This window comes from Salvia splendens, chromosome 10, assembly GCF_004379255.2.
Source record: "Salvia splendens isolate huo1 chromosome 10, SspV2, whole genome shotgun sequence".
In the NCBI taxonomy this organism is placed as follows: domain Eukaryota; kingdom Viridiplantae; phylum Streptophyta; class Magnoliopsida; order Lamiales; family Lamiaceae; genus Salvia; species Salvia splendens.
Genome location: NC_056041.1, coordinates 23,638,512 through 23,649,843, shown reverse-complemented (window position 1 = coordinate 23,649,843; position 11,332 = coordinate 23,638,512). Strand labels below are relative to the sequence as shown.

At 43.0% G+C, this 11,332-nt stretch overlaps 1 protein-coding gene across 1 annotated transcript; it reads right to left on the bottom strand.

The window, feature by feature from the left end:
* Positions 1-753: 753 nt before the first annotated feature.
* Positions 754-10,456, bottom strand: LOC121752794 (pectinesterase inhibitor 6-like). Its single transcript, XM_042147886.1, has 3 exons — positions 10,102-10,456; positions 3,628-3,685; positions 754-1,177 (listed from the first exon to the last, which is right to left on the bottom strand). The coding sequence occupies exons 1-3, from the start codon at positions 10,454-10,456 to the stop codon at positions 754-756; spliced, it is 837 nt and encodes a 278-aa protein (XP_042003820.1).
* Positions 10,457-11,332: the final 876 nt, after the last annotated feature.

The following is an 11,332-nucleotide window of genomic DNA, read 5'->3' as shown; positions in this document are numbered from 1 at the left end:
GCCCTTCGAACGAATTAGAGTCAAACATGGGATCAACAATGGAAGCACCAATTGTTAAGGGTAATCCCCTCAATAAGTCTGGAACGGTGACGCGGTGTCGACTATGAAGAGAAGAACGGCAGACGTCTCAAGCTTTCCTTGAGATCGGCTCCAATTTAGGGTTTGCGGAAACGTAAAGAACAAGAAAATAGGGAAAATATTATGTTATTTCTTAATGATAAATCATAACATAGCCCCCTTTTTATATCTAAGGACCCTAGATGATTCGACTCTCTTTTGCGATCCGAGAAAGAATCACACAGAAAACCCGGAAAGGAGCTTATTAGGCTAGACTAAAAAATAATAAAAAACGTCCACAAACTAATTAATTAATATCTAAAAACGAGACTAGTAACTATGTAAATAAAATAATTAATTAAGGAACTCGTCCACTGCCTCTTTATCGCGAGACGAAGTCTCCTCATCTGGCCACCGGCTTCGGCTGTCTCCGAGGCCTCTGGTTGGACTTCGGCACCTCCCTTGCTATTTCCTCGACTGTCGTCGTCGCGAACTCCTCTGCCACTTCATTCGTTCTGGGCTCCACTGGATGCTGCTGCGGTTGTGCCTCCTCCGTTGCCGTCTCAATGATCGGAGCAGTGGGGATCTCCATATCAGAGTATATACAAGACCGAAATGAAGTTGCAAGTTGATGAGCTACGTCATGCACACAAACACAGAAGTAACAACAATTAGAGAGAGTGAGAGAGAGAGAGACTACTCGTGGAGGAGGTTGATGAGATAAAGAGCGTTACTGGTAACCGTTGCCACATCAGTGAGCTTCTTCCGCACATCGGAGCGCACATTTCCATCAATCTCGTCAAACCCATCAAGACACGTGTCTTCATACGTGAGCGCCGCGCTCACCCACGTCTCCGCATTGCTCATCTCCCACCGGAAGTCCCCGCCCCGGCGGCTGAGCTGCCGCAGCGCCGACATCGTCCTTCTCAGCTCGTCCGCCATCTCCTCCACGCAGTCGCTCCCCTTCTTCGCCTCCTTCAGAAACTGCCTTACCTTCCGCACGTGCGCCAGGCTCACATTCACCGCTGCACGTGCCAGATCCCGCGGAGTGCCTGCTAAGCACTCGGCTGGGTAGCTCGCGTGGACGCACGACTGGCGTACCAGATCATGCTTCAGAGAGGCGTCGATTGAAACGAGGAAGAAGAGTAGAAAGGAAAAAAAGGAGAGACATTGTCATCTTCTAAATCTATGGTGGCTTTGGTGGAGAGAAGAGATAAGGGTGGTATGGGTAATAGGGATGTTTTATTCAAGTTTGATCGATATTTGGCGCTTGCTAGCTTGGCGACACTAAATTGTACTCCAAGCTGGCGTTCGATTGCCATGACTAATATCATGAGACTATCCATCTAGGATTAGGTTGTGAGATTATTTTAGTTGGAGGGGGGAGGCTATGACTAATTATCATGAGGCTATCTATCTAGGATTAAGTTGAAGGGTACAATCTTATGAACGAAACATGATACATATTTAATCATGATATTTAATCTTGCCAACCGAACACCCCCTAGGTGGACATTACTTTTGTCGTTGATTTGTATTTAACTACGATAAACTGTAAGGGCATTAGCAATGGGGCGCCCTAAGGCGCGCCCTATGCACCGCCACGTCATCTTTTTTATCCTCCTACCCTTCCATCTGCAGTGGGGCGCCCTATAGGTTTTACTAATGTTTAGTTAATTAATTTAAATGTTTTCAAATATATAATGCAAACTAATTTAAAAACACAACGATTAAATAAAAACCGGCGAAGACTGCATTGATTAACAAAAGTTACACGATTCAAGTTGGCTAATCTATGAAATTCCCAACTTCCGGCGTAGCTCATCGATCAACCCCCGGAGGTATTCGGCTTTGGCGGGGTCCATGCACTTCTCTAGGGCCTTGTGCGTCTGCAACAACGTCCGCGCCATCGAGGCTGTTGCCAACTCCACATACGCGGCGGCCGTCGGGCTCGGGGTCGGGATCGGCTATGGGGTGGTGGCGGTCGAGGATGTTGTCTCCGTCGCTTTCCCCTTGTTCTTCGCAGCCTTGACGCCTATGGGATGCCGGGAGGACATCGGTGTGCCGGAACTCTTATCCTCCACGTACGTCAAGTTGAGGTCCACCGGACGAGTTCTGCTTTCGCTGCTCGTGTAACCACCAGCTTCGGTGGTCTTCGTCCTCTTTGTCGCACTGGTGTGCAGAATCCCACCTTGGAATTTCTGCTTGTCCCTCAAGAGCGCCCAAATGTTGAAATGCTTGAAGTCGCCGTACATGGACTGGTACGACAACAACGCTCTATCGCGCACATCGGTCAAGCTCTCGCCGCTTCCCTGCTCCCTCGAGCACTTCTCGTACTCCGGCGTGAATAGGTTGACTTGGTTCTTCACCTGATCCCAGTGCTTGCGGAGCTGCTCTTGTTAGCGCTTGTACGCGCTCGGCGGCTTCGCCTCATTGTAGCACTCGACGATGCGCTCCCAGTACGCGAGCTGCTTCTAGTTGTTCGCGAATATCGGGTCCTCCGATATATCCACCCAACACCTCGCCAACGCGAGCTGCTTCTGTACCCGGTCAACGCGCATCACCACCAAACATCAGACTTTTGGGACTTGAATCCATTTCGTAGTAAATGTGAGTTTCGAGAGGCGCTTCTACCGCGGACGAAGCATAGGGCGTGGGCTTAGGGCGTCGCATCGTCCGGGCACCCACAATGGTGCCCGATGGCGCACCCGAGGAGGATGGCACGCATCGGGCGCGCCTTCGGGTGCCCCATTGTGGATGCCCTAACAACCCAACTTTTTCTATCTTTTTAGTTGAGCTCGAAACGAAATTTCAAGACCAAGTTTTTTAATTTTTCATTTGATCTTTGTTTTCCAAGGCTTAAAAGAGTTTTGGAGTTTCCCAGTCGAAGAAGAATTCTACTCCCTCCGTCCCGACTAAGATGACACATTTCTTGGCCGGCACGAGATTTTAAGAGTTATTGGTTAATGCGATTAATTGGAGAGAGAAAGGGTACTATTAAAATAGAGAGAAAGAAAAATGAATATTTTAATAGAAGTGAGAAAAAGTAGTTGAGTGTATTAATTGAATAGAAAAAGTTTCCAAAAAAATGTGTTACTCCTAAGTTGGAATAAACTAAAAAGGAAAACATATCTTAAGTGGGAGGGAGGGGGAGTAATTCTTTGTTTGAGCTAATTTACTTGAGAAGCTTTTTTCACCCAAATTAATTCTTTTCGAGGCCAAGTGGCTAAGTCTGTTTGAGCCCGAAAGCTCTTCATTTTTGTTTGGGGTGCCAAACTTGTTTCACTACATGATATCACCTGAGAAGAGCAAGAAAAGAAGAGGGAAGAGCAGAGGCAAAATTGCAAACGGCAAACATTAATTTGGTGTAGGCTTTTTCTTTTTATTTAGTTTGGGCCTAGCAAATTACAAGAGTAGATGGGGAGTATTATGCCGTAGTGTTTTGTGTTGGGCTGCCCATTTAAAGAGGAGATAAGTTGGGACCAAGGATTTTAAAGTTCGGCCAGGTTATGGTTGTCTTCCAGTGGGCTCGGGCGGCCGTGGAACATCGAAGGAGAGAGGGAAAAGGTGTTGATCGATGAAGACGTCGATTTAATCTCCGGATTAATTAACTTAAGAGAATGGCGATCTCCACGAGTTGAGGTCGAAGTAAGAAATTCAAGTTCAGAAAATTAAACTTTCAAGGTGAGTTTTTCTACCCTACATCTTATTATGGGCTTTTTAAACTAAAGTGTTTTCATGAGCTTTCGGTTTAATATATTGGTTTAAGATTTATTTCAAGTGATGAAATACCTTTTAAGTGTTATTTGCAACTATTATTTTTATTCCAATAATGATCTAACATATGTGTTTAAACTGAACGTGATGATACATATGTGGTTAAAGTGAAAGTGATGTTATATGATGCAATAAGCTTATTAATCCAGGAATAATTATTTATGTTAGTCTTATTTTGACTATTTCATGTGTGTTGGATGACTTGTGCTCTATGTTGGTGGTCTTAGATTTTAATGTGTTGATGTTTGTAGGATCCTTTGTGATTTGGGAAGAAATTATTCCTCTTAATTTTTTTATGCATGATAATTATTAAAAAAGAAACAGAGATATATTTTGTTGCTTGGTACTATAAAGGGTGGCGGAGGGAAGGGAGTATTTTGTTTCTTGGTAAAGAGGCTGAAAATTTAACACTAGAGATTCTTATATATTATGGTTGTGGTTTTACACCCGGTTATTACTTACTACGTGTATGTGCAATTTGCATCTTACTAACCTAAGGCTATTTATAGGAGATAAAACTTTGGGCTGCAATTTTTATTTTTTATTTTTTTATTGGCACTTAGGTTTACAAAACCTCAATAAGATGGCGGTTGAAAAAAGAGAGGATATATAGTCATGACCTTTTATTATTATTATTATTATTATTATTATTATTATTATTATTATTATTATTATTATTATTATTATTATTATTATTATTGTTATTATTTAATTGTATATTATTTACTCCCTTCGTCCTGACTAAGATGACACATTTTATAGTCGATATGAAATTTTAGGAATTGTTGATTAATGTGGTTAATTGTAGAGAGAAGAAGTGAGTGTAAGTATTAAATGAAAAGAGAAAGAGAATTGCATTTAATAGTAAAGAAAAAAAAGTGTGAATGTATTAATTGGTGAGAGAAAGTTACGCAAAATAGAAATATGTTATCTTGATTGAGACAAACTAAAAGTAAAATGTATTTATTTTAGTTTGGATGGAGGAAGTATTTATTTATTTATTTATTATTGTTTCTTGCAGGATTGAAGAGAAAACGTCAAGGAAGGTATACTAAGACAATAATGAACTCTTTCTGAATCCCTCACCCCTAATAACCTACTTTGGTAGTACCATTTTCAAATGGTAATCGAGAAAGGCACGGTATAGAAGGCTACGGATGTTGTTGAACACATAATTGTTTTCGTAATTCTCTTTTCTTGTAATTTGTGTACAATGTCTTCTTAATTATACAGAAAATGAGAATAAATAAATAAGGGCTAAAGTTATTGAACACAATTGTTAATTTTCTCTATTCTCTTTTCTTGTAATTTGTGTACAACGTCTTCTTATATTGATATTCTCTAACATTCTCTTTTATTCTAATATTTATTGGAAAAATTTGAGATACAAACTTGTCGGGCGAAAATTAAACGGAAATAAAACAAGCAAATTACACGGAAACAACTGAAAATAAAAATTACATGGAAAAGTCTATGGAAAGAGGTAAGCCGAGTCGAGGAGTCCTCTTTCTGCAAGACGAGATACGCCCCGGTAGTGCTCTCGGTTTGACGTGTCGTCCCCAAAAATAAAACGGCTTCGTCTCTGAAGTAGCAGCACCGCTAGCAGCAGAGCTCCGGCGAACGAGAGTACGGCGGGGGTAGAGCTTCAACGGGAAGATTATGCAGAGAGGGAGAGAGAGTGTATGCAAGAATGCTTGTGTATGTTCTGTGTAGAATGCAATGAATGCATGCCTATTTATAGGCCAAGTCCACCCGTAGGGGCATTGATGTAGTCAACACCCATTATGTGTGTCATGATGGCTTGACTGTAACAGCCGGAGGTTATTGACTGGTGCACTAGCCATTGGGAGCTGAAGAGACACGACACACCTGGACATGCTACACGACGGGATACACCATGGACCGTTGGGACCTTTTGTCTCCCGTTATTCGTCGGGGTCCAGCGGGGACTTTTTGTCTCCGGTTGTGCGTCGGGGCCCAGCGGGGACCTTTTGTCTCTCGTTGTGCGTCGGGGTCCAGCGGGGACCTTTTGTCTCCAGTTATGCGTCGGGGTCCAATGGGAACATGACGTGGACCAGGACTCGTCGGGGATAGCGTGGAGTTTGGGGTGGTGCAAAAAGAACAAGCGGGACTTGAACAACGCTCAACGACCAGCTCCAAAGAACAGCCCAAAGACCATCCAAAAACCAATTGTCAAGATCCAAGATCCAAGGCACAAGGCACAAGGCACACAGCACCTGACACCCGGGGCACGGGGCACGGTGCGCGGTGCACGGGGCGTGGCTCACAGCTCGCGGGCAGGAGGCGGCGGCGCGCGTGTGCGCGCTTGTGGGCTCTGTCACCCGTTTTATTCCACGATAATTATTACACATAATAATTCATCTGATTAAATTCTTCATCAAATAAGTTTATCATCCCCGATGTGGGATAATTAACACTTAGGCAATTAATCCCTTAGTTTTCCCATAGCTCATTTATAGCTTTATTGTGACCAACTTTAATATATTATTTCTCACTCATCGGGAATTGGATTTGAGAAAAAGAATATACTACGGTCATCTACTCGGAACGTAGATCGACGCTATTGTATTTAATTTTACAAAATTAAATGTCATGTAACATTTATTATTAGTCAAAATCATTTGACCAAGCACGATTCCAACAATCTCCCACATGAATGGAAATTGCCAAATGCATATGTATGCAGACACAAGCTCAACCCTAAAGAGGTATGTAAACATAAGGATAGGTAGATTTTGGCTTTGAACCATCCATAGTCAACACCATCGGATACAAATGCGGATTAGTAGCGCGATGCTTTGAACTATTCCTCCACGGCGTGCACCGAGACAATGATGTTAACACTTAAACACCTCAACCTCATCCGTTCTCACGTTTTATGTCTATTTCAGGCCTTGGACACCACTTTGGATTCATAAGTGTATTGTTTGAAGCGGTCCCACTTCACACTTACATAGGTGATTCCTCGTTAAGTATCTTGCCATACTCGGTCTCTTTGAGAACTTCATCTCAACGAGACCCTTTGGGGATCATTAAAAGTCATAGACTTAACCTCACCACTAGTCAAGTTTTTTTTTCCAACACTCTATTACTCTCTAGGGAATAGATGTAGATGAGTGTTCACACGAATTCTCATAGCTTAGTTTTCTCATTGAACCAAGTTCTTGGGATCTCCAGTCATCATGGTTGGGTTACCACTATGACAATTCTGTAGTTTGTGGATTTCAAACCCATTCCCTCTAGCAATTTATTCATTTGATCACGATTTAACCCTTTGGTTAGCGAATCCGCTAGATTATCCAATGACTTCACGTAGTCAATTGTAATCACCCCTATTGTGATCAAATGTCTCACGGTATTATGTAGTCGACGGATGTGTCGAGACTTACCATTGTACAAGCCCCTGTTTGCCCTCCCAATAGCGGCTTGGCTATCACAGTGAATTAACACTGGAGGCATGGGCTTTGACCAACATGGGATATCTTCAAGGAAGTTTTTAAGCCATTCGGCTTCTTCCGCAGCTTTATCTAAAGCTATGAATTCAGATTCCATGGTGGATCGGGCTATACATGTCTGTTTCATGGATTTCCATGAGACAACACAACCCCTAATAGTAAAGACATATCCACTTTTTGAAAGTGAGTCTTTGTTATCGGATATCCAGTTTGCATTGCAGTACCCTTCAAGTATCGGGGGTATCTCGAAAAGTGTAGCCCATGATTTTGAGTATACTTGAGATACCTCAAAACTCTTACAAGAGCTTTCCAATGCTCTTTGATTGGATTGATCGTATAACGGCTCAACTTGTTCACGGTGCAAACGATATCAGGTCGAGTGCAATTAGTAAGATACATAATGCATCCAATGACCCGTGCATAATCTTCTTGTGCAACGGGTTCACCCATGTTCTTGCTCAAGTGAACATTGAGCTCTATATGGGTCTTAGCCGGGATGCCATCATAGGCATTGAATCTTTTTAATACTTTCTCAACATAATGAGATTGTGTTAAGGTAATTCCTTCGGATGTTCTTAGAATTTTCATTCCAAGAATTACATCGGCTAGACTCATATCCTTCATGTCGAAGTTTCTCTTTAATATGGCTTTCGTGTTGTTAATCACTTGGGTGTTACTACCCATGATTAACATATCATCAACATAGAGACACACTATAACGTATCCATTATCAGTGTTCTTACTGTAGACACATTTGTCACATTCGTTGATTTTAAATACATTTGATAACATCACGTTATCAAATTTCAAGTGCCACTGTAGAGACGCTTGTTTCAATCCATAGAGGGATTTAACCAGTTTGCATACCTTTTTCTCTTGTCAAGGTACTACGAAACCTTCTGGTTGTTCCATATAGATTTCATCTTCAAGGTCAACGTTTAGACACGCAGTTTTAACATCCATTTGATGAATCTCAAAATTGTGTACAACAGCAATCGCGAGAAGCACTCGAATTGATGTAATCCTCGTTACATGTGAGTAGGTATCGAAGAAATTGTACCCTTCCTTTTGTTTAAAGCCTTTGACTACCAGTCGAGCTTTATACTTGTTCACTGTTCCATTGGCCTTAAACTTTCTTTTAAGTACCCATTTGCATCCTAAAGGTTTAGCACCTTCAGGTAGATCAACCAACACCCACGTGTGGTTTAGCAAAATTGAATCAATTTCGCTTTGAACAGCTTCTTTCCAGTGCAACCCGTCTGGGCCAGCAAATGCTACTTTATCGATGTTGATTCTCTATCCAACATAAATGCAATATAGTCAGGACCAAATGTCTTTGGTGTTCTGACCCTGCTACCACGTCTTGGTACCACATCGTTTGGATCAGGCCTTGTTCGCTTGCGCGATACTGGCTCTTCATCCACTGATTTAGAACTAGTGGTTTCATCCTCAATTCTTGTCTCAGAATTGGGTGCAATATTTTCCTTGTCTTTGCGAGGAAATATATTTTCAAGAAATACAACATTTCTTGACTCGATTGTTGTTCCCACGGTCACAGTCGGTATTTCAGACTTGTGGACAACAAATCGATATGCACTACTATTAAGTGCATACCCAATGAAGATACAGTCAACCGTTTTAGGACCAATTGTAACTTCTTTGGGCGGAGGAACCATCACCTTTGCCAAACACCCCCACACTTTGAGGTATTTGTAGGATGGTTTCCTTCCCTTCCACAACTCATAAGGAGTAACATCCTTACCTTTGTGTGGGATTTTGTTTAGGATGTAGTTAGCTGTTAGAACAGCTTCCCCTTACATGTTCTGGGGCATTCCCGAACTGATCAGTAACGCATTCATCATCTCTTTGAGAGTTCGATTCTTGCGTTCTGCAACACCATTAGATTGTGGTGAATATGGTGCAGTCGTTTGATGAATTATACCACTAGCGTTGCATAATTCCTCAAACGGGGCTACGTATTCACCTCCTCTATCACTTCGAATCATTTTGATTTTACATCTAAATTGATTCTCGACTTCGTTCTTATAATTTTTGAACGCTTCTATTGCTTCGTCTTTACTTCTTAAAAGATAGACATAACAATATCTTGTACAATCATCTATAAATGTGATAAAGTATTTTTTACCACCTCTCGTTTGCACCAAATTTAAGTCACATACGTCCGTGTGAATTAATTCAAGGGGTTTCGTGTTCCGTTCAACCGAATGAAACGGTAACTTAGTCTTTTTCACCTAAAGACAAGTTTCACATTTGTTTTGAGTTTTTACTTCATTTGCCTTTAGTAAATCTAAACTTACTAATCTTTTAATGACATTTGGATTTACATGTCCCAATCTATTGTGCCACAAGTTAGAACACTCAGTCAAGTAAGAAGAAGTAGATGCATTCTTATTATTAGCCAATGGCTTAGGGACAAGACGTGTAGCTACACTAAGCTTGAAAAGTCCGTCGGTTACAAAGCCTTTTCCGAGTGACATTCCAAACTTGTACAAAGAAAACCTATCAGATTCGAATACAAGTTTAAACCCCTTATTCACTAGTATTGATCCTGAGACTAGGTTCTTGCGGATGTCCGGGATGTGCAACACATCCTTCAAAGTGACGGTGACGCCGGACGTCATCATGAGAATCACGTCCCCAATGCAGAGGACTTGAGACGAGGCTTGATTCCCCATATTGATTTTCCTTCCTTCAACAGCGGTGTAGGAGGTGAACTTGCTTTTATCGACACAGACGTGGGCAGTAGCTCCAGTGTCGATGTACCAGCCACCTTTGTTATCAACAAGGTTGACTTCTTCCGTGACCACAGCAACATGGTCACTTTCATCCCAATCCTTGAACTCTTTTTCAACAATGTGGGCAGTCGGCTTCTTCTTCGGCTTGCGGCAGTCTTTGGAAAAGTGGTCAGGTTCGCCACAGTTGTAGTAGTTGCCTTCAACCTTCCTCGCAGGCTGCTTCCTCTTGCCCTTGTCTTTTGCAGTAGGACGGGAGCATTTGTTGGAGGGACCGCCCCGCTCCAACAGATTGACCTTTGCAACAGGTGGGCCATGGCCCTTAGCCAAACCATCGCGTTTGAGCACGTCTGACTCGACAGGCAGCTTCACAATCAAGTCTTTAAGATTCATCTCCTTTCATTTGTGCTTAAGGTAGCTCTTGAAGTCCTTCCAGCCGGGTGGAAGCTTTTCAATGACCGTGCCCGCCGTGTAAGCTTCAGGAAGGGCCAATCCCTCGGCGGCGAGGTCGTGGATGATCAGCTGGAACTCTTGCACTTGGTCCATGATTGGTCGGGAATCGACCATTTCGTAGTCCAAATACTTGGCTATTACAAATTTCTTAGTGCCCGCATCATCACTACGATACTTCTTATCTAGCATTTCCCACACTTATTTTGATGTGAGAATAGTACAATACACGTTGTAGAGATTATCATCTAAAGCACTTAAAATAAAGTTTTTACAAAGATAGTCTCCTTTGCGCCAAGCGTCATACTCGACGTACATCTCGACACGTGCCTCGTCCTCACTTGGCGGGGTTGGCTCGTTCTCCTTGAGGAAGTTCACGACGCCCAACGATGTTAGGTAGAACAACATTTTCTATTGTTATCTCTTGAAATCTGTTCCCGTGAACTTTGATGGCTTCTCGGCGGGTGGCATCATCCTTGGTGCCATTGGTGCCGAGTTTGTCCCATGAAAGGGACCAAGTCCGTTGCCCCCGTAGGAGCTAACAATTGGGTGGGACACAGTACCCCCCATAGTTGCGTGGAGCATGAAGGATCCAGCACCCGTGCCGACCCCGAAGGATCCAGCACCCGTGCCGACCCCGATGGATCCAGCACCCGTGCTGACCCTGGAGGGTCCAGCATCCGTGCTGCCCCGAAGGAGCTAGCACCCATGCCGACCCTGGAGGGTCCATCACCCGTGCTGCCCCCGAAGGAGCTAGCACTCATGTTGACCCCGAAGGATCCAACACCCGTGCCGTGCCCGAAGGCGCCGACACTCGAC